Source organism: Cutaneotrichosporon cavernicola (genome assembly GCF_030864355.1).
Source record: "Cutaneotrichosporon cavernicola HIS019 DNA, chromosome: 1".
Taxonomy (NCBI): Eukaryota; Fungi; Basidiomycota; class Tremellomycetes; order Trichosporonales; family Trichosporonaceae; genus Cutaneotrichosporon; species Cutaneotrichosporon cavernicola.
In genome coordinates this window covers 2,926,871-2,948,261 of record NC_083393.1, presented here as the reverse complement: position 1 = coordinate 2,948,261, position 21,391 = coordinate 2,926,871, and the positions used below count along the sequence as shown (strand labels likewise).

Genomic DNA, 21,391 nt, shown 5'->3' with positions numbered 1-21,391 from the left:
GCCAAGCCGCTCAGTCTCGACCTCGCCACTCGGCAACAACCACACATCCTCGCAACCTAGCCACCTAGCCACCTAGCCACCGCACATACACTCGCCACGAATGACAACCTGGATCCAGTGCCCCGGCGACGTGTATGGCATGAACCGCGGGCGTGAGTGGGGAAAGACCAGGCCGCTCGGCAGGCTACCAATGGCTCATGCTAACATCAGACAAGTGCTCGCCCTTCAAGCTGCCCGACGGGCGCGTCATCTGCCAGTTCTGCCGCCTCCAAGTCTAAGCCTTTAGGAGCGCTTAGACTCACACCACACCTTGGCTGGTCGACACCGCCATAGACGACCGCTCATACAATGTAGCCCTCCTGTACGTTCCTGTACGTTCATGTCTAGTGTTTCAAAACGCGTTTCGTCCAGTCTTAGTCCCTAATTTGGCTCATCTTGTCGCTCACCACACCCGATCTGTGCGGGACAAGACGAGGCGGGTCAAGCCGACGTTGGCTAGACATGACTGACCTAAACATGCCATGACATGGCCTGAGCCCTCGTTACGTGCGGCATCCTCAAACCCCGCTGTCACCGCTTCATCCCGCCTCGCCCCCGCCGGAATCCGTCTCGAAGCGAGGTAGTCGCAGGCCCATCACGGCCGCGCCTTATCAACCCTGCTCATCTCATCTTGTCAACCTCATCCCCAACTCGACCCGACGCGTACATTCATTGTCATTGTCAAGCCCTGCAAAATGTGCTACACCAACCCCGCACCTACTCTCTGCTCGTACGACATTGTGTGCCATGGCGACAGCAACGGAGCGAACCGCGGCGGTGAGTCTAGTCTAGTCTCTGTGGTCTGACTCTGACACCAGCCTACTGCGTCCCCACCGCGTACACCGACGGCATCTCGTACCGCGTCGTATGCCGCTATTGCCAGCTCCAGTGCTAGCCTTCAAGTCGCGCGCCAGGCTCGAATGCCGCAGCCCAACCTCACCAATCTGACAGTACCAGTACCGCCAACAGACCCAGACTGCCACACCGCTCATAGTGATCACCCGGACACTACCATAGACATTGTATCTTTGCCCCGACACGATAGACATGCACATACTCTCCACCTGTACGCCCTTGTCCTATCTGTTCAGTACTTGCAACTCTGGTGAACTACTTGCTGTCGTCCGAAATTTTCAGCTCTGGAAATCCCCCACTGAAACGGCTCGAGCGTCCGTTGCCGCCATCCGCCATCCGCCCGAGTCGATCGCGGCCCAGGCCAGTGGTGACAACACTTTGCTCGCACCCAGCTCAGACCATGTTTGGCCGCCACACGCCACATTCCCGGTCGCGCACATGCATATGCGAAACCAGCGCCACCGAGGAGCGACAGTTATCCAGTTATCCGCCACAACGCGGCCCGGTATCCACACCGATTCAGACACACTCTGCTTGTCATGTCTCCCACCTCAGCCAAAGCACTACTTGGAGCGAAAAGGCAAGTAAAAACGCCACTAGATCTCATGATATGGTGCGAGAGCAGCGGAGGGGCCGGACCCACCTAGAACAAAACACAATCCACATCACCTCGCTCCCGAATGCCACATTCCGCGGCCCACCCTCAACATGCATACTCGGCGCCACTTGAAGTCTTGCAGTAACAACACTCTGCAAAAGTTGTCAATTGCGGCGGGGCAGGTAGCTCATACATACCACTGCACCGACCAATGCATCCACTACTGCGTCTAGTCCCACCCTGCATCGCCCAGTGCCATCCCCGCGTCCGACTACACGCCATTCACACGCGGCACCCGGCCTGTCTGATGTACTCTCCTGCTCTCCGGTCGCCTCGCAGTCGCCTCGCACCAAGGCCCAGACCCAACGCCGCAAGTGCCAGACTTGACCATTCACCGGGGCGTTTCCCCCCGACATGGAATTGAAACCTGGCGCCGTCATCTCTACCTAACACTCCATCTCTCACATATCTACATCCTTGCGTGTCTGTATTTAACCTCTCGGCGCCTCACACCCCTCTTCCTCGTCTCCACGATGCAGGTGCACTCGCCGTACCCGATGGTTGCGCAACACTTGCAACCCACGCCGCACTCTCACTCGGCCGCACAAGCGACGCACCCGCACACGGCGACGCCACCACCGACGACGGCCAGCTTTTCTACCACTCAGCACACGGCGACGAAACGGTGCGAGTGGATCGAGTGTCCCGGTGCCGAGGACGGGAGCAATAAGGGCCGTGAGTTTTTCTTTAAGTCGGGCCGGGCTAACCCAGACGCATGCGAGGAGACTTGGAAATGGGTCTTGAAGAAGAAGGTTGCCGTGTGCGCGTACTGCCGTCTTCAGGTGTAGCCCAAAGTACCAGGAGGACGGGCTTGTACTGAAACTATAGAGTGGGTCGGCTTGGTCCTCACGCTTCTAGCTTCACCTCAAGCTGACAGCAGACACGTTGCCATAGGTATGAGAGGTCAAGGTGCTGTGCACTTGTGATCATAGTTGTGAGGGACATTGGACATTAGTGTTGTCATGTAATACTGTGCGTTTTGAAGGCTTTTGTAGGCTGGGGTTGTGATCCAAGTGCTGTAGTCTCACGCGGCCGTGGGGACGGGACGCATTGCACTAACCCGCCACCCAAGTCCAAGTCGCATCACAGCACAACTGGAGACAAAAAAAACCCGCGTCAGGTCTCTCCATTGACAGGGATACAAAATAGCCACCGCAATGCAAGGATATAAAACAAAGACAAAAGCAAAAAGAATCTGCCCCACACGGGCTCGAACCGTGGACCTCGGAGTTGTTACTGGTTAATAACAGCTCCACGCGCTAGCCAACTGAGCCATAGGGCAATGCTAGATGTGATATCTGTTTCAGATGGGTGTAGGTTATCTACCCCTCCCTATCTCCTTGCGGCAGTAGTCGCAAATCATCACCCCATCCCCCCGGTCAATGGGATCACACGCGACTCGCATCAGCCAACAATGTATGGCAGACGCACATGTACGGTTCGTGCCAAACCAGTCGCCCGGGCACGTCTTGCAGCTGCTGTCCAGTTCCGCGCGGCAGTAGTCGCAGATGGGGCCGTCACCGCCATCAATAGCGTCACAGGGCACTGTCTTAGCCAGCTCCAGGGTGACCTACACCCGCGGTTGGTGCGCCACCAGTCTCCAGGGCAGATTATGACTGGTCCAGTCGTCGTGGTTGGTATGGGATTGGGGAGAGGGCTGTCTTTCATCTGGTGGCAACGTCACGCGTGATCAAGATGCAGATGCAGATGTAGATGTAGATGCGGATCTGGATCTGGACCCCGTCACCTCTGAGAGCTGCAGGTGGCGAAGAGCGCGCGAGAGTGTATTTCGCCACCCCCGGTTTGGTGCTCGCCGACCCGAGCTGAGCTCGGAGATTCATGACCATGACCATGACCAGATCGGCATGACCTCGTGCAGCCATTACATTCGAATGCTGAAAGTATCGGCCGTTTTATTGGTGGTGTCAAAGTTGACCAGAGTCAAAACAGTTCTACCTAACAATCTACCGTGCCTGAGTCGCAACCACTGTTGTCTGACTTGACGCCTCATTCTGACGTTCACGTTGTCATCAAACCAATGTCCACTCCCGAACCAACCATGCCTTCCACGCCGACCCCCATCTCCCTCGTCGGCATCACTGGCCTGACAGGCAGTGCCGCTCTCGCCTGCCTCCTATCCGCGCCGGCGCCGTTCGCTATCACGGGATTTTCGCGGCGCGCAAGCCCCAATACGCCAGACACGCCCGGCACGACATACACGAATGTCGTGGGTGAGCTCTCGCCGACTCCGGCCAATGTCGGTAGTGTGGGGGGTATCTTCGTTTCGTGTTTGGGGACGACGCGGGCGGATGTGGGTGGGATTGAGAAACAGCGCGCTATCGACCTCGATATGAATCGTGATCTCGCCCAGCAGGCGAGGAAGGATGGCGCCGAGACGGTGAGTAAAGCTAAAAAGAAATCGCTGAGATTTAGGTCATGCTCGTGTCGACGGCGATGGCCAGTTCGGCCGCGTGGTTGGCGTATCCCAAGATGAAGGGGGAGCTAGAGGACGCCGTCAAGGGTATGGGGTTTAGGCGCACCATCATCCTTCGTCCAGGCGCACTGCTTTATGATGGTGACCGGTGAGTTGACACAAGGCGTGGTACCATTTGACCAGCGTCCGCCTCGAAAAGAAAATGTCTAATGCCAGTAACATCAAACGTACGGGCGAGAGCATCTACGTCTCAATGCTCAAGGGCCTGCGCGCGGTCGGTGTACCCACGACGGCACTCGCCGTTGACGCCGACGACGTTGGTGCTGCGATCGCGCAGCTCGCGATTCACCCGCCGGCCGAGGGCGTTACCGAGCTGCACAATGACGACATGATCAAGCTCGCTAACGAGTTCCGTGCCGCACAGAACAAGGCCCGCAACGCCTAAGCAACACGTGCATATTGCGATTCCTCTTCCCTAGATACCCCATCGTCACACATGCGCCCCGAACATTAGCACATAGATGATACGATAATGACATGCATGATGCTTCTATGATTCAACTGGACTGAGCACGGCACTGGCGTGAACAGCCGCCCGCACGCACTGGTCGGACACGAGACGAGGTGCCATCTAGTCGACGCGAACGGCACTGTACAGCCTGCGCGTGGCCCACCACGACGCAGTCGCACCGATGCTCCCGAGCAGAATAAAGACGAGGAGGGAGGCGAGCAGCCTGGTGTCAGTAGAAAGTCCCAGACAGGTCAACTCACAGGTAGCCCAAGTACAGCACCACAGACGTCAAGCTGCCAAGCGACAGGTTTCTCGCCCAGTAGTAGAGGCCGTACACGAACACCCAGAACGAGGCACCACCGCCGACAAGGAACGATCGCCAGTGCCACCGGTACTCCTCAGAACAGAGTATGAAGTAAGTGAAGAGAATGGTGACCGTAGCCGTAGTGAGTGCGACCACCCCAAAGGTGAGGAAGAGGAAGCCGAACGCGTAGTACGCGCGGTTGCCAAACAGGCTCGAGAGCATAAAGTACAGCTCGACGAACGCGGCAGCAAAAGGCAGAATACCGCAAAGAATAGCGGCCGGGACGGGTTTGAGGTACCATGGGCAAGGAGGAATCTGGCGCGGGATCTGGTTGGTGCGCACAGGGTTGGACCAGCCGCCGTGCTTCATGCCGAAGAAGTAGCCGGCAACGGTGAGAGGGACAGAAATGAGGAACCACATGAACAGGATCACGAGAATGGTGCCGAACGGGATAGCACCCGACGCGCCGGTGAACACGAGGAGGAGGTTGAGAACGCCGATGATCGTGAAGACAATGGTCGGGAAGAGCACGGCCGTGAGCACGAGGTTGGGCTTCCACTGGTCGCCGCCGATCGAAGCGTACACGCGCGCCGAGACGTAGCCAGACACGCAACCAAAGAGGGTCCAGCAGATGAGCAGTACCGTCTCAAGCGAGCCGCGGTTCGACGGTGAGAGGAAGCCGAGGAGCGCAAACATGAGGGTCACGAGGGTCATGCCGGCCAGATGGAAGCCGTTGCCGACGAGGACAGCGAGGAGCATTGGGCGCTGCGGCTGGCGGAAAACCTCGGCGTGGACGAGCTTCCACCCATAGTCCTCCTGGACGTCATCTGCAAGGTCAACCTGGTTGTAGCGCGAAATGTCCTTGGAGATGGTGCGGTAGAGGACCGCTGAGACCATGAAGCAGAGGAAACCGACAATGATGAGCGAGTTGATGAGCGAGAACCAGTGGATCTTGGGGTGAAATACGTGCAGGTAGCTATCCCAACGAAGGGACCAAACGACGTCTGACTCGCGGAACTGGACCGAGTACGTGTAGAGGAACTGGTTGTCGGCGGTTTCAGAGAGGTAGAGCGGCTTTCCCTCGCGGTTGCAGTTGGGCGTCTCCTCTCCGGCCACAATGCTGTCGACGCTGCGCGGGTACACCATGACGCCGACGACACGGATCTTGTTCTCTGCGCGCTTGTGATATTCAATGTAAATATCGTAGTGGTTGTTGAGCGCTGGCTTGTCATCCGACCCGATGCCGTTGTACCCGTGCAAGCCCAGCAGGAAGCCTTGTCCGTCGAGGAACTGCTCGCCTGTCCGCGAGTCCTTCTTGAGCTCTGCACCTGGCAGCCCGTCGATGATAAAGTTGAGTCCATAGTCCTCTCGGATGCGGTCGTGAATAAATTTGGCGTCGTTGCCGGGCACCTTGCTCCGGCAGAGCGTGAGACACTTTACGTCTTCGCCCATCTTGATGTCGAAGGGCGATGAGAGAATGCGGTCGCCGAACAGGATCGAGCCGAGCGACTCGGCTTGCTTGACTGGCCCACCTTCAGGCTGGCAGAAGTGGAACCTCGGGTCGTAGTAGTCGTACGAGATGAGAGAGCGGAGTGTGGCGTTCAACAGTGGAGTGACCGTGTTGACAAAGACGTCGACCTGGTCGCCAGGCTTGTAGTCTCTTGGTGCTGAGCCTGGGAGGTAGAAGGCCGACACGGGGGCGGCTGCCGCAGCCGCAAGTGCGGCTAGTGCGGCAAAGTGCATGGCGATAGGAAAGGGTGTGGGATGCGCTGATGCGGTACAGGGATGTTGTGGATTGGATTGAGTAGAGTGTTAATGTTAATGTGATGATGTCGAGGTGGAAGGGTGGAAGGGTGGAATCTTGGACGCGTTCGCAATCCGTCTCACACGAGGGGTAAAGTCGGCCAGGGGGCACAACCAGGCACAGACAAAAGTGGAGGTTTTTGTTCTATTCATGCCAGTGAAAGGAATCGAACACTCGACCTGGTCATGTAACAACGGCCAAGTTCCGATCACGTGTCTAGTATAACCGCTTAAAAGGGCCAATGTTGGTTTAAAGCTGAGTCAATCGTCCCTAGAGAGAGTAAGGAGTACGGCCGAACACCCACATCCGTATGCCGAACTCCAACAAAGCGCTTATGTCCGGCTAAAAGTTGGCTTCCATCACCAATAGTCCGTCTCCTCTTAGCATCCTCTCATCCTCTCAACTTGTACTGTACACATAATGTCGGCGCCTACACACCACCCCGTGCCTGCCGAGGTGCCGTCGCCGTTTGTGTTCGACCGCGTCGAGGACGCCGTGGCCGCGATCAAGGCCGGCGAGTTTGTGGTCGTCATGGACGACGAGGACCGCGAGAACGAGGGCGATGTCATCTGCGCCGCATCCAAGATCACCGAGGAGGGCATGGCGTGGTTCATCAAGTGGACGAGGTGGGTTGGATTGGGTTGGGTGTTGGGGGAGGCCTGGTGGGCCGGATGAGTAGGACGTGTACTCGGCATCCGGGTTCGGGGTCCGGTATCGCCGCGGTTGAAACGGAGACAGTCGAGTCGTGGTGGCTTCCCTACACCACAGTGGAGTCGTGGTGGCTGCCTTACGCCCAAGATCAGTTGGGACCGTGCTGACATCTAGCGGGTTCATCTGCCTCTCGATGCCGCCGTCGCGCCTCGAGGAGCTGCGGCTTCCCCCGCTCCTCGCTGCCAGCGGGTCGAGCGAGGACCCCAAGGGGACGGCGTACCACCTGACCATCGACGCCAATAACTCGAAGCACCCCACGACGACTGGGATCAGCGCGCACGACCGCGCACTCGCTTCCCGACTTGTTGCAAGCGGCGCGACCGCCGACGAGTTTACCCGTCCAGGACATCTCGTGCCCCTACGCTACACGACGGGCGGGACGCGCGTGCGCTTCGGACACACCGAGGCCGCTGTTGGTGAGTGTTGTTGGTGCGGACATGGACGCGGATTTGCGGTGCCGCAATTTATCTGCAGTCACTATGATGGACTGCTGGGTTTTAGCGCTGCGAGCCGGGGTAGTCACGCGAGCAGTGTGCGTGTTCTGTCATCTTCCATGGTGACCGGGCTGCTGGCTTGCGCGCTGCGCGAACGGGCCTTGATTGGAATAGCACGTTTGCACTGCAGCTGTGTTCGGTCTCTTGCCGCACTACACTCGTCTAGCTCAACTCGCTCAGAGCTCACCCCAGACCTCTGCTACCTCGCAGGCGAGCCGCCAGCCGGCCTGCTGTGCGAGCTCGTCAACCCCAACGACCCAAAGGGTGCCATGGCACGCCGCGACGAGAGCTGGCGCTTCGCCCGCGAGTGGGGCCTCAAGTGCATCAGCATCGAGGACATGCGCGCGTACCTCGCAACCGACAAGGGAGCCGCTGTGCCCCACGCGTGATCGGATTACTGACAAGGGAGCCGCTGTGCCCACGCGCAATCGGATTACGAGGGTCGAGGGTCGAGGGTTGAGGATGGAGGATGGAGGAGGGGGAGGAAAGCAGGCACGAGGAGACGGATACCCGGTCAATGAGCGATCGCGGGGACGACTGCCAGGGAGGAATGGAAGGTGTGGGAGGCGTGGTCGTGCTCATCTGGCATAGGCGTGGTCGTGCTCATCTGGCATACGGCATGGATTACAACTCTTGGAACGAGGGAGGGGAAACTGCGATGGGTTGCCTGATTCTGCTGATTTCTAACCACCACTCCTAATGGCGCTTGCAGCTCTGTTCGTGGCGACCGGGCTTGATAACAACACGCTGGCGATCTGGCGGCAGGGACGGTCCGACTAGTTCGACTGCGGGCTACGCTCTTGTGAAGTTCCAGGCCACTTGTGCGCCACTGGGCCAAGCGGCTCGACTGCACCTCGACTAAACACAACCATCTAATGGCCATCGAGGCCTCTACAACAATCTATAAGCCATGTCACAGACAGCAGCCTTCCAGAGCCAAAAGGATGGCTATTCAAGGCAAGCGCAAAGGCGCAGGCGCAGGTCGACACACCCCGATTACAGCTTGAAGAGGAACCCGAGGTCGTCGACCGTGAGCTTGCCAAGTGCTGTGTCAGGGTCGCGGCTGAGAGCGGCGTCCGTCATGGCGAGCTTCTTGGCCTGCAGCTGGACGATCTGGTCCTCGATCGAGTCCTCGACAACCAGTTTGACCACCTTGACAGGACGTTTCTGGCCCAGGCGATGGATGCGGTCCATGGCCTGGTACTCAACCGAGGGGTTCCACCACGAGTCCATCATGAAGACCATGCTTGCCTCGGTGAGATTCTGGTGTGAGCTCTGGACCGATCAAGTGACCTCACAAGTGCAACGCCTCCGGCCTTGAGCGAGATGAGGAAGACGGTGACGCTCGTGTTCTTCACTGCAATGTCAGAGGTCATAAACGTCGCCGAGCTCACTGAAATGTTGAATGGTCGCATCACGCTGTTGGGGAGTCATGCCACCCTCAAGGCGACAAATCTGGTTGTCAGCTGATCCAACTCTGAGAGCTCACATTGAACCCTGCGCGCTGGAGGCGGAAAGCGATAAGGTCTAGGAACGAAACAAACTGCGAGCTGATGTCAGCTGATGGTCAATGGCTCGCAGCTTACAAGACCAGCGACTTGACCGTGCAGTCCTCGTTACGCAGCTTCTCGAGCTCCTCGACAAGCGCCTCCAGCTTTGACGACGAACGCCAGTTGGTCAGGTCAAGGCGCGAAAGGATGCCCTGGCGAGCCTTCCTGGACGAGTCGTCGATCTCGATTGCTTCTTGCTCGAGGTCGATCGAGATCTCGATATGGCACACCGGGCACTCGGGCTGCTGTCAGCTACTTCAACGGTTGTTAGTTAGCTCACGCTGTGTCCCCGCAACTGCTGCACCTCCAAGTACTGGCGGATGCACTCGCGGTCAAACACGTGGTGGCAGGCCGACACAATCGCGTCCTCGCCAGTGTCGTTGCAGATACGGCACACAGTACCTTCCTGGGACGCCTGGCCCAAGGTGCTGGTCTTAGATCGTAGCACAAGATCAGGGTGGCAAGCCATTTGGCGCACTGGATGTCAGCTTGAGTCAAACTATAGTCGTCAAGTTGGACGTACTCCGAGTAATGAGAGAGAAGATGTTCGAATAGTCTGCGACAGTTAGATTGGCCGTGAACACACACTCACTGTTCAGCACGGTACCAGACGTGACGTATGTGTCAAACTGGCGTTGGGCGTTGGTGAAGAGGCTCATGTACAGCTCCTTCTCCTGGGGAGAGAAGTAGTCGCGGCGGACAACAATGGTACGCGGAGGAAGCCCGAGGTCATCGGCACGCTCCAGCTTGGTACGCCTGCGGTCAGCTATACGGTGATACCCTTAGCTCACCGAAGCATCATGCGGTCAAGCAGGATCTTGAGCTTCTTGAAAGCCACCTTGCCTGGACCGCCCTCCTCAATGCCGTAACGAGCGATGGGAGTGAGAATCTCAGAGTTCCACAGCGAGACGTGATCCATCGGCTTGTGACCGCAGTCGTTGCAGTGGCGGCGGTCCTTGAATGCCCAGTGCAGGGACTTGCAGTCGCACTTCTTGCAGAAATAGAAGCTGCGGTTAACGCGAGCTCCAGATGATTCTACGTCAAGCTCACCTGAAGGGGTCGGCTCCGAGGAAGCGGACTAGCGAGTACAGCTCGCCGACACGGTTCTGGAGGGGTGTGCCGGACAGGCACCAGCGGTACTTGGCCTGAAGGGCGAATGCAGCCTTGGCGGCGTTGGTGGAGCGCTCTTTGATGTTATGGGCTTCATCGAGCACGACACTATAGGCGTCAGACCGGGAATGGAGAAGACGACGGTTGAAGCAAGGTGCGAGCAAGGTTGACTCACCGGTACCATTCGAACGTGTGCATCGGAGACTTTTCCTTGACGATCAGGTTGCCTCGCTTGAACCCGTTCTGCTGGCGGCGGAACGACGTCTCGAGCGTTCCGTACGACACGAGAACGACGTCGTACTTCTTGAGGTCATCAGCCTTCATGCGGCCAGCACCGTGCCACAGGCAGACCTTGAAGCCCTCAGCGTGCGTCTCGATCTCGTTCTTCCACTGCATGAGTGCGACGACGGGCGCAACGACGAGCGACGGCTTGTGTCGCGGCTCGGAGAGGAGCAGCGCAATGGTCTGGATACTGCTGTCAGATGACCTGATCAGTGTCACAACTCACGTCTTACCCATGCCCATCTCATCCGCGAGCATGCCACCGCGCCACACACCCTCCTCCTGCTTCTTCATCCAGTACAGGCTCTCCTTCTGGAACGGAAGGAGCGTGAGCTTGAGCGACGGGTCCGCTTCCATAGGAACAGGCTTGACGGGTTCGATGTTCGCCTCGAGGTCACCCCAGGCGTCGACGAGCTCCGGGTGATGCTGATGTTAGCTAGGGGAGAACACGATTGAGCTCACCAGACCCAGACGAATCCCGTTCTTCTCGCCCTGCGTGAGCTTTCGTCCAAGACGCAGTGACATCGTGCCCTCCTTGTCCTTGATTAAAGCCTTCTCCTCCTTGATTCGGTCAAGCTCGTCGTCGCGCTCCGCCACCGACTTGTACTTCCACTGCGGAGGTAACTCGTCCGCCACGGTGCGACCGTCCAAGCGACGGGCCCTTGTCTTCCTGAGTTTCTTCTTCGGGGGCTTCTTGGTCTCCTCCTCAGACAACGCCTCGTCTGACTCATCGCCCGATAGCGCAGTGAGGGCCGAGTCGGAGGCTGAGCCTTCAAACTCGTCGTCGTCCGCGGGGATGTACTCTGGTGAAGCGGAACTGTCCAAGGGCGTAGGGAGAGTAGAGCCTGATGTGGACGACTGGCCGCGCGAAGCGCGCATACGGACTGATGTCAGCAGTGTAGGCGAGCAAGGTGGAGGAAGCTACTCACGCTGGGCGGCACGGGCGATGGCCGAGCGGTGAGGCGTCACACTATTCCCCGCACGCTTGGGTGTAGACTTGGCAGTCGAGGCGGAGCTCGTACTACGCGAGCGCGAGGTCGTCGCCCTCTTGGTGCGTCCATTCTCGGCCTGGGACGCAGCAATGGCACGCTGCAGCTGCTTGGCCTCGTCGTCAGAGTTTAACGCGTAGTCCATGCCCTCGTCCTCAGAGCTCGACGAGATAGAAATGACTTTCCGATTCGACGCATGCTTCAATGCACCGGGGCGTGTCGCAACTGCTCTGGGTTTGCGGCGAGCGGCGAGGGGCATCTCCTCATCACTCGAATCGTTCTTCGTAGGTCGATCGGGGTCGGACTCGGTTGTGTCGCCGTCCATCTCGCCTTTCAACTCGCTCTTGACCTCTGTTTTGATGGGCGTGCCAAGCGTGAGGTTGTCGGCGCTCGTCGTCTTCTCGGTGCTGAGCTTGGAGCGGCGTCCAGGCATGACAATGGCTTCAAGCATCTGGCGCTTAGCGGGGCGCACAGGCGATGCTGGTGTCAGCGGGCAAGTGAGCAACTCACGATCGCGCTTGCGTGTGCGGCTTGGCGAGTCATCCATGTCGATACTCTCGGGCGTCGGCAGCCCTTGCTCCGCCTTGACTTCTGGGGACACCGAGTCGTTAGTGGCGGGCGTCACGAGGCCGCGGGAGCGCGCCGAGCGGCGTAGAGTGCTCATTGGGTGTCGTTCTGTGTAGCTGGGGATGTCGGGAGGGGGCTGGGGAAGGTGAGTGACAGAGGATTGAGAAGAGAAGAACAACAAGGTTGACGCGAGGTTGAGTCACCTTTTGGAACTTTGTGTGATCGGCCACCACACGCGTTGGCCCTGAAATTCTGATCACTGGTGCCCGAGTTGTCTCCATTGTGTCAAACTGTGAGGACAAAAACAAAGACGACACCTCTCCCCCCATTTCTCTGGTATCCCGATGCATACAGTACATGACTACAGACAAGTGACAATAAACCCAACGCCAGGCTCTATGCAGTCTACCTGGAAGGCTGTGGTGGAGGTGTGGTTGTGTGAGTGTGGTGGTGGACATCTCCATCTATCAATCGTCCGTCTAGTCGTCTAGAGCTCTAGTCGAACGTGATCTTGGTCGCCGCTGGTGCGTCGGCAGTGTCGCGGAAGAATGCTCCGTACGCTCCGTGCTCTGAAGAGTATCAGCGATTGTTTTTACTCTTTAACAAATTACTCACCCTTCTTCTTGATGGTAGATGGGAAGCGGTCCATCTCCTTGGGAATCTCGGCGCCTGCGTCGCGGAGAACGCGCATGAACTCGCCCGCGAGCGACTTTTCGTGGTTCTCACCGGTGAAGAACGTCACAGCACGCCCAGTCTTGCCGGCACGTCCCGTTCGTCCGCAGCGGTGGACAAAGTCCTCGGTTGTGAGGGGGAAAGTGACGTTGATGACCAGAGCAACGTCGGGGATGTCGAGACCACGGGCAGCGACGTCGGTGGCGACGAGAACGTTGACCGAAGCGTCCTTGAATGCCTCGAGCGCCTTGAAGCGCGCGTCCTGCGACATGTCGCCGTGCAGCGCACCGACCTTGAAGTTGGCGCGGCGGATCGTGTACTCGAGACGCTGAGCCTCCTTCTTGTACAGCCCGAACACCAGCACGCGAGCACCGGGGTGGCTCTTCTGATGCTGGCGGAGGTGGTAGAGGAGACGCTGGTCCTTGTCGCGCGGGTTGTCAAAGACCTCGACGACCTGGGTGATGCGCTTGTTGGCGGAGAGCTCGTCAGAGCCAACCGTTACCTTGACCGAGTTGGTGAGGAAAGTGCTCGCGAGGCGGCGCACCGACTCGGGCCACGTCGCGGAGAACATGACGGTCTGGCGCTTGGGGTGGTTGGGAGTGTGGGCGATGATACGGCGAATGTCCTGCTCGAAACCCTGGTCGAGCATGCGGTCTGCCTCGTCGAGGACGAGGTACGAGATGGACGAGAGGTCAAGGTCGCCCGAGTCGGCCAGGTCGAGCGTACGGCCGGGCGTGCCGACAACAATGCGTGTGCCCTCGGCACGAATGTCGCGGATCTGGTCGTGCTTGCCGACGCCGCCGAAGAGGGCGACGGCCTTGATGCCAGCCTCCTTGCCAAGCTTGACGAGGGTGTCAAAGCTCTGCTGGGCGAGTTCACGAGTGGGCGCAAGCACGAGCATCGCGAGCTTGCCCTTGCCGTTCTTGCTCGGCTTGGGGAGCGACGAGATGTGCTGAATACCCGGCACGCCGAACGCAAGGGTCTTACCGGAGCCTGTCTCCGCAATGCCGACGACGTCGCGCTTCGCGAGGAGAGCAGGCCACGAGACGGCCTGGATCGGTGTCGGCTTCGGGAACGCCTTGAGGAACGCCGCGATGGGCGCCGTCACTGGCAGCGTGGCCATGTTCAGGTGTGGTGGGAAGAGTGCCGGTTCGAGAGTAATGTTCTGCTCGGCGAGGTATGCCTTGTCGGCGGCTGTAAAGTCGGCAGGGACGGGGACGTCGGTGGCCTCCACAGCCTCAGCGGCCGCAGCGGCAGCCTTGAGCTTCTTAAGCTGCTTCTTCGATAGCGGCGTGGTCCCGGTCTCGGCCTCGGCGGGCGTCGCGAGGGCGGTCTCGACGGGCGATGAGGCGCCAGTGGCGAGAGCCGGGGTCGACTCGCCCGACGTGACCTTCTTGGCCTTCTTGTCCTTCTTCGACTTGCTGCTCTCGCCGTCGTCCTCACGCGACCGCTTCTTGTCCTTTTTGGGAGCACCCTCGCCAGCCTCGGCGACAGCGGCGGCCTTGGCAGCCTTGCGTGCGCGCTTGGCCTCCTTGGCGGCACGGCGCTCCTCCTTGCTAATCTTGATTTCTGTGTCGACTGACATTTTGGTGTGATGAGTGGATAGATGATTCTAGGATTTACTGCTTGTGAGGATGGCTTGTTATGGGGGTTAATGGGGCGGTTCAAAGATTTTCCCGTGCCTGAAGTCAAGTGGGGCCAAATGTTACCCCTACAGAGATACAGAGAGTACACCCGGACTGGCCGCACCAACGCCGCTCGTCGCCGAATTCTTGTGCAGCGGCGCAAATTGGGCTAAATCTGAGCATCTGAGCAGCGACGGAACACCTTGGAGCCCCTCGTTTCTTTCTACACCTCTCTGCATGTCTGGATGCCTGCTGCCACATCGTTGGCCCAACTCGTCGCTTCGACCACCATCGTACTCCCTTCGCACGCCACACGCTGCACCAAAGATCAGTCGTACACGGCTGAAGAATGTCATGACGCCGGGCTACAGCCTACACCCCCGCCATCTACCCATCCCGAGTCCCAGGACGAGATTACTCGTCGCCCTCGACGACGACGGTCTCGAGGCCCTTGAACGAAGTGACGCCCTCGACAACCGACGCGACAACGTAGAGCTTCTCCTTGGCACCCTCGTCGTCGTTACGCTTGCGCTCGAGGCGCACGCGGACGCGGCGGGGAGGCGAGCGGACACCACGGGCCCAGAGGGCCTGGTTGAGGCCGGGGGAGATGCGGACGTCCTTGACACCCATCGTCTTCTGGGCAAACTCGGTGACCGACTTGACGGCCTTGGGGGCCTTCTTCTTGAAGCCGAGGTCGTGCACGCGCTTGTGCAGGTTGATGGTGTACTCGCGCGTGACAACGTCCTGGAGCGCCGAGCGCTGCTTGCGGGTCTGCGGTTAGTGGGTGTGGGTGTGGGGGTCGTTTAGGCCAAGGAGGGATTGGGGAGGGTTGTAGGTTGTCGAGGGATGGAATCGAAGGGAGGGAATCGCCGCTCGAGGTGCTGGGAGGAGCACGTTGGGTACATGCGCAAACTGCGCGGCAAGAACAGAACAGCAAGGTAAGGATGCGCAAGCCGCTGTCGCCAGCCGGGCCAGGTTGTGCGGCACGGCACGTCAGGCCTCAACTCGCCGCCCAGTCTCTCGCTAATCCTCCGCTCGCCCTCTGCGCAGTTCGGTTCACGCACGCCGCGCCCCGTTTACGCACACCGTGCGCACCTCTCGCTGCGATCCGCCGTCTCCACCGTCTCCACCTCCACAGCCCCATCCCTCGAGTCCAAATCCTCCTGTGACACTCGGACGCGCGAACGAACCTTCTGGGTGGGCGCCTGAGGTCAGCATCATCCATGTACACTTTCGACACGTGCGCACACCGCGCACACCGCCGGTGCCACCGACGGCGCCGTGCTCGCGCGCGTACTCACCATTTTTGAGAGTGTACCGACTTGACGGATGGTGTGCACGCTGCCCGATCAACGCCTAACTCAGCAGCGAGGGCTGGGCGGGACCAAAGCGACGTGCCTGGGTGACCGTTGGGTGTCGGTGTTAAGAAAGTTTCACGATTTGGACGGAGGTAAATTGGATGGATCGGCTGGCGTTCAGAGTCGGTCAACCGGCAGAGATTTGAGAGGCCGAGATATGTCGCGCAGAGAACACTCATACATCGGCACGCAGATGCAGCGTCGACCTCCATACTGCCACCACGAGCCATTGTAGTTATCTTCTTCTTGTCCCACCGCTAACATGCCGACGACGCTGGTGCGAGAACTGCGCGTCGTTCACTAACCCGAGTGTGTGGGCTTTGCTTGACAGATTAGGCGTGTCCTTGCCGCAGGTCTGCACAGACACGCGACCCGGCAGTCCGAAACCTGACCACCTGAGCCGAGAACTGGAAACGTCAAGATTCTGCTGCAGTACAGTTGTGCAGGACACTTGTGCACTCAATTAAATCACAGAGACAGCGTTGTGAAGGCCCACCCCTCCCGGTCCCGAGTCACGTCCGTCTCCAACTGACCGACTTGTGCTTTAACTCTAGGCACATGTTTCATGCTCATGTCCTCCGCAGCTCATAGAAGGTCCGAGCACGAAACAGGCACAAGCACTCCATGTGGCTGGTTGGTGACAACTGCGCAAACTCAACTGCGGAGGCTTGGCGACGTGGGGCGCGGCGTGTACTGCACTTGTGATCGCGCATCTGTTCTTGGTACTCATCGACATCGAGTGTTTTGCTGTGGCCAACCTGGCAGCTGGAGGCATTGCCAATGTTCCGCCTGCGCTTCACCGTCCCCCGTATGCGCCCGCGGCGGGTCCTCCTATTGGTCCTCGGAATGGTACTCGGAATCGCAGCGATTGTGGGTTTCGTGGAGATTCTACGACCGACAGAAGTGGTCCTCGCGCAATTCGACTGTGTCGGTTGGGTACCGACCGATCCATCGACGGACCACAAATGCCCCGCGTCAACTCCGCTGCGGCAGGTACAGGCTCTACTGGGCCAACCTCAATTTGACGATACGATATATAACGGATTACGGAGACTGGAGGCATGCCGGCTGGGTCTCTTGGAATGTCCAGACCGACCACTGATCGTGTCCTTGTGGCCCGAGATACTTGCCGAGGAGTCATTCTTCGACGAGGTGGAGAGGCGGGCCCAACTCGCGTGGCGGGATGATATCGTATACTCCCCTTCCGAGTGAGCTGACTTAGGCCGAAACAATGGGCGTGTTCAAGTACGTCTTTATTCCGGTTTATAATCGGAAAACAGCGTTACATCTCGTAAAGGCACTCGAATCGAGTATTCACCAAGTTTGGATGGGAGAAAAAGACGCTATTGAGTGTATGCAGAATTCGCGCTGCATTGCTGAGGATTACATCGAGTCGTCGGATCCAGAGATGATGGTGTCCAACTCGACTGTATCCAACGCAGGGCGGGGACCAGTCGACTTGTGGCGCTTGATGGTGACGAGCTGGGTGAGTCGGTTGTTGAACAAGCTCACGCAGCTCGGCGCACGACCAAGCCGCGCCCAGTCGCCAGGACACGACCTAACTCTTGACTGGGGCGTGACAACAGAAGGTGGAGAAGAGAACTGGAGCATCCACCCTCTCGGCCGATGGCATATCATCTCGTAAGACCTGCCTTTCCAGACTAACCCAGACCCTACGCATTTCCCGACCACGCTTGGGTGCCGTTCATCCACTCTCGAGCGTGTGATCCGTCGACATTCAGCGTCATCCAGAAACCAAAACGCCGCGGGGCGCAACGAACCGTGCTCATCCTGGGCGACGGGCTGTATCTCGATACACTGAATTGGGCCCTCGTGTGGTTACTCCTCTACGACCGAGGATATAATGTCACCTTTACAATTCCCTCCTCTGGACCCACCGGAAATGGATGGATAAAGGCTATCTCGATTGATCCCGAATCATACCCCGATCTCCTTGGAGATGTCGACGTTCTCCTGGGTATCGGCGGTCCACATATTCCCACTACACCTTATATCGCCATGTGTCGGGGTACGCCTGCTGTCTTCCCATCGATGAGGGACCTCGATGGGATGGGAATGCTCGAGGGATGGGAACGATACGATCCTTCATGGACTCAACATGGGCAGTATTACGTCGACGAGCCGGAACCGTACGGGTTCACGTACATGTGGGGGAATAATGAACAGCTGGCTAACGCGCTGTGGAAGGCTCTCGAGAGCGGAAAAACTCCTCAGTACGGCTGTCTTGGGACTAGCTGACATAAGCACACCGCGCCAGTTTGGGCCGCTCGGGTTGTATGAGAGCCTCGAGGCTGTTTTGAATTACGACTACGAGGACGAGTATCTTAGTCAAAGAGAAGAACGAGGCGGGCCCATTGGACTTGCAGACGACCTCCGCGCCAACTGCTGGAAGAAGAGATGGTGTACCAAGGACAAGGACGAATAGCGTCTATGATAATATCGATAATATTCTTGGCTTACGACTGAACCGGCTATCGCTAGTGCACGGACAGCTGGTCGCCACCACCTCGCTTACACTTACGGTATGTGGCACTCTGTTCCTGTTGTCATTCGCCGGCCAGCGCTCGTCGGTTCTTGTTGGCGCATTCGATATCACACCGTCTTTGCATATATTAATGGAACACTTGTCTATAGATATGTCCCCATTGTCGTTTACTCTAGATCACACCTCACACATGGCTAAACAAGAGCATGATATGGCATGGTATATGAATGTATAGTAATCTCTGATTGTATACTCATCTACAGGGTCATGAGAGAAATGAGACGGAATTCGTGTTTGCCCGTTGGGTCGTCTGTGGATGCGATAATCTCGCAATCGAGTGTATGGCTGCCCGGCGTGAGGCCTGACCACTCTGTCGTATCGCCAATGTTCATCCTCTTGTCCCACCTGCCGTTGGACACCTGTGCGGTCCCCTGGATGCCGTCGACCCAGCACCTGAGCTTGCCGAGAGGAAACTCCCAACTGCGCAGGTAATAGAGGCTGGCGACGCCAACGACGGTGGTGAACTCGAAGGTAATCGTTGCGCCGACCCGGTCAGCAATGAGATACTTCTTCTTCCCCTTCCACGCCCACGGCCTCCAACCGTCCTGCTTGACGGGTACGAGGGGGAACTCGTCACTGTTGGTGGTGGCGCACTTGGGCTCGAGCTTGGGGAAGTCTTTGGCGTCGTACTCGTATTTGTCCTGCAGGCGCAGGCGGGGGATGGGGTCGACGGGATACAGCTCGTTGGAGGTGGCGTCGGGCCGGCGGTACTCGAGGCGGTCCATCTCGCACAGCTGGCTCTCGATGTATGAGATCATGAGCTCGCCTGTGATGATGTGCATCTCCTTGCCAAAGTGGCGCAGGTCGGCGTTGGACAGGTCCGGCTTCATGGGCTTCCAGTCGTCCGTGTTGAAAACTTGGCCAAGGCGGGTGTAGTTCTGGAGCACACTTGGGAGGACGACGTTGCGCGCGCTCACGACGGGAAGATCGTAGTACTGTGCGTTGCCAAAGTTTAGGTCTCCACCCGTGGCAATGGCCCAGAACATGAGTGCAAACGTGTTGACAACCAAGACGGCTGGTTGCGACGGTAGTTGGAGAAGATAGCGCATAAGGTTTTCAAAGTGCTTGATGTTGACAGGGTCTAACCGGTCGTTGACGGCGAGTTCGACGATCACCAAGTCCACGTCAGTGTTGAGGTGAAGGGAAGCGCAGAAAGAAAAGTAATCGGAGCCACGGGCTCGTTGGGCGCCGTTCCAGTAGACGTTCCGGTTGCTGTTCTTGGTGTGTCGACCGTCCACTGCGGGTTGGGCGGAGGGGAATTTAGAGTTGAGGTAGTCGAAGAGGACTTGGTGCATGATGGACTGCATGTACTCCTTTGAGCGGTCCATCCCGTGGCCGGCTGACACTGAGCCGCCAATGACGCCCATTGAGAAGGGTTCACCTGCCCGCATCTTGGCGAGGGTGCGGCGCAGGCGGTGATTGGAACCTATCATCAGATTACTTGTTTGTAGCCAAGCTCACCAGAGTATGCCACGCTGCGTCGCATCGCGACGTCACCCAACTCTTCGGTCAACCGACGCCCGATAGGGCCGGCCTCTCCCATCCCGCACTCGAACACAGGATTTGGAGGTGTGCTAGGTACCTGGGCTAGCTCTTCGCTAAACCTGAACGAGTCGGACTTGTCCACGACCTCGAGCTCTTTGAAAGCGGTTTGGCGGAAGATTACGTAAAGAGGTGAGGAGAGGAGGAGGAGGACATTGAGGACCACCGAGAGGCGGAGCGTTGTGCGCCGATCCATCTTGAGTGCGAGGAGAGGAATGAAGATGGTGAGATGTAAGATTAACAACTCGAGTGAGCAAAGAGTTGTGGCTCAAGGGGTTTTCTCGATGGACAAGGAGAATGGGTAAAGGGAATGGGTTCAACGAGGTGCGAGGTGAGGAGTGACGGGAGGTGAGTAGTCGGCGAATAGATGAGCAGATTCTCACGTGAGCAAGTGGTGGCGCGAGTGTTGTCGACTGGAATGTGGAGTAATACAGAAATGAACAAGATCGACAAGAGTAACAGTCTGTTTATTCAAGCAGAATTCTGTTGGTAAAGGGAGCCCCACCTGCAGAGGAGTGAACGAGCGGTTATTGGAACGCGGTACTGGGTTGCACGCACATGGAAGCTGTACTGTACTCCCTATCCCATGATTGCGGCTCTAGGCCCACCTTGGGCCGTGGCGCTCTTGACGCGCTCACGTGGGCCCTTGTTGGCCCAAGGTAATTGTTGGTTTACTTTGTAGTTGAATATCACCAGCAGGTATTTGGGTACTCCCTAATCTTGAGGACAAGGGCACTGGCGGGTTGCACGGGAGTCTCCTGTGTTGACAAGCCGAGTGCCAAGTGGCGCTTTTCCTTTCTCCAGTTCATCAAACCCTGCAGTCCCAGTGAGTGCAAGTTGGGTGACCCTGGTGATTGATTCTGGGCCTGTTGTACAAACTGCAAGGCAAGTCGAGTCGAGTCGAGTCGAGTTCTTGGTGTGGCTTTGGTTTGTGTAGAGACAAGGCATGGTTCTGTTGTTGCGGGAAATGAATGGAATAGGCAGAGTTGAAGCTTTGAAGGTTGGTCAAACTAATGGACGACGAGGATATCTCTCTTGTTGTTATTGAAGCAAGGGAAGGGTAGGGCGGGGTCGGGCAGGGTGGAGATGTCACTCTGCGTTTCCCTGACCTTTGAATGTATTAGACCCTAGATAGGATCCAAGCCACGCCACGCCACATCAGGATAAGGCTGACGCTGGCTCTGCCGCTGCCGCTGAGGCTGACGCGTTGTATTGCCATTACAATCTCTGTACTTCGTAGTCAAACCCTTGGCGACATTAGAAAAACGGCTCGTGTCTGCGTCTGGTCAGGACCGGTCAGATCTTTTGAATTTGTTTTCA

General features: G+C 58.0%; 9 protein-coding genes across 9 annotated transcripts; 4 read left to right on the top strand and 5 right to left on the bottom strand.

Moving 5' to 3' along the window:
• Positions 1-2,025: 2,025 nt before the first annotated feature.
• On the top strand, positions 2,026-2,340 carry CcaverHIS019_0110980 (uncharacterized protein; the record flags this gene model as incomplete). Its single annotated transcript, XM_060596676.1, has 2 exons — positions 2,026-2,227; positions 2,264-2,340. The coding sequence occupies 2 exons, from the start codon at positions 2,026-2,028 to the stop codon at positions 2,338-2,340; spliced, it is 279 nt and encodes a 92-aa protein (XP_060453646.1).
• Positions 2,341-3,611: 1,271 nt separating this feature from the next.
• Positions 3,612-4,431, top strand: FMP52 (uncharacterized protein; the record flags this gene model as incomplete). The annotated part of the gene is made up of 3 exons (XM_060596675.1): positions 3,612-3,950; positions 3,986-4,134; positions 4,203-4,431. The coding sequence occupies 3 exons, from the start codon at positions 3,612-3,614 to the stop codon at positions 4,429-4,431; spliced, it is 717 nt and encodes a 238-aa protein (XP_060453645.1).
• A 186-nt stretch (positions 4,432-4,617) lies between these two features.
• Positions 4,618-6,544, bottom strand: TMN2 (uncharacterized protein; the record flags this gene model as incomplete). Its single annotated transcript, XM_060596674.1, has 2 exons — positions 4,618-4,720; positions 4,758-6,544. 2 exons carry the CDS (start codon positions 6,542-6,544, stop codon positions 4,618-4,620), a joined length of 1,890 nt encoding a protein of 629 aa, XP_060453644.1.
• Positions 6,545-7,025: 481 nt separating this feature from the next.
• Positions 7,026-8,199, top strand: RIB3 (uncharacterized protein; the record flags this gene model as incomplete). The annotated part of the gene is made up of 3 exons (XM_060596673.1): positions 7,026-7,231; positions 7,431-7,732; positions 8,003-8,199. 3 exons carry the CDS (start codon positions 7,026-7,028, stop codon positions 8,197-8,199), a joined length of 705 nt encoding a protein of 234 aa, XP_060453643.1.
• Positions 8,200-8,806: 607 nt separating this feature from the next.
• RAD16 (uncharacterized protein) lies at positions 8,807-12,405 on the bottom strand (the record flags this gene model as incomplete). The annotated part of the gene is made up of 15 exons (XM_060596672.1): positions 8,807-9,073; positions 9,109-9,167; positions 9,205-9,265; positions 9,300-9,360; positions 9,397-9,602; positions 9,641-9,837; positions 9,884-9,916; positions 9,953-10,116; positions 10,152-10,367; positions 10,411-10,578; positions 10,646-10,942; positions 10,979-11,178; positions 11,215-11,636; positions 11,682-12,221; positions 12,252-12,405. 15 exons carry the CDS (start codon positions 12,403-12,405, stop codon positions 8,807-8,809), a joined length of 3,045 nt encoding a protein of 1,014 aa, XP_060453642.1.
• Positions 12,406-12,803: 398 nt separating this feature from the next.
• Positions 12,804-14,565, bottom strand: DBP3 (uncharacterized protein; the record flags this gene model as incomplete). Its single annotated transcript, XM_060596671.1, has 2 exons — positions 12,804-12,877; positions 12,924-14,565. 2 exons carry the CDS (start codon positions 14,563-14,565, stop codon positions 12,804-12,806), a joined length of 1,716 nt encoding a protein of 571 aa, XP_060453641.1.
• A 454-nt stretch (positions 14,566-15,019) lies between these two features.
• Positions 15,020-15,909, bottom strand: RPL31B (uncharacterized protein; the record flags this gene model as incomplete). The annotated part of the gene is made up of 3 exons (XM_060596670.1): positions 15,020-15,376; positions 15,796-15,810; positions 15,907-15,909. The coding sequence occupies 3 exons, from the start codon at positions 15,907-15,909 to the stop codon at positions 15,020-15,022; spliced, it is 375 nt and encodes a 124-aa protein (XP_060453640.1).
• Positions 15,910-16,743: 834 nt separating this feature from the next.
• On the top strand, positions 16,744-18,409 carry CcaverHIS019_0110910 (uncharacterized protein; the record flags this gene model as incomplete). Its single annotated transcript, XM_060596669.1, has 5 exons — positions 16,744-16,833; positions 17,186-17,449; positions 17,480-17,604; positions 17,634-18,197; positions 18,229-18,409. The coding sequence occupies 5 exons, from the start codon at positions 16,744-16,746 to the stop codon at positions 18,407-18,409; spliced, it is 1,224 nt and encodes a 407-aa protein (XP_060453639.1).
• Positions 18,410-18,726: 317 nt separating this feature from the next.
• CcaverHIS019_0110900 (uncharacterized protein) lies at positions 18,727-20,267 on the bottom strand (the record flags this gene model as incomplete). The annotated part of the gene is made up of 2 exons (XM_060596668.1): positions 18,727-19,955; positions 19,991-20,267. The coding sequence occupies 2 exons, from the start codon at positions 20,265-20,267 to the stop codon at positions 18,727-18,729; spliced, it is 1,506 nt and encodes a 501-aa protein (XP_060453638.1).
• Between the last annotated feature and the right edge of the window lie 1,124 nt (positions 20,268-21,391).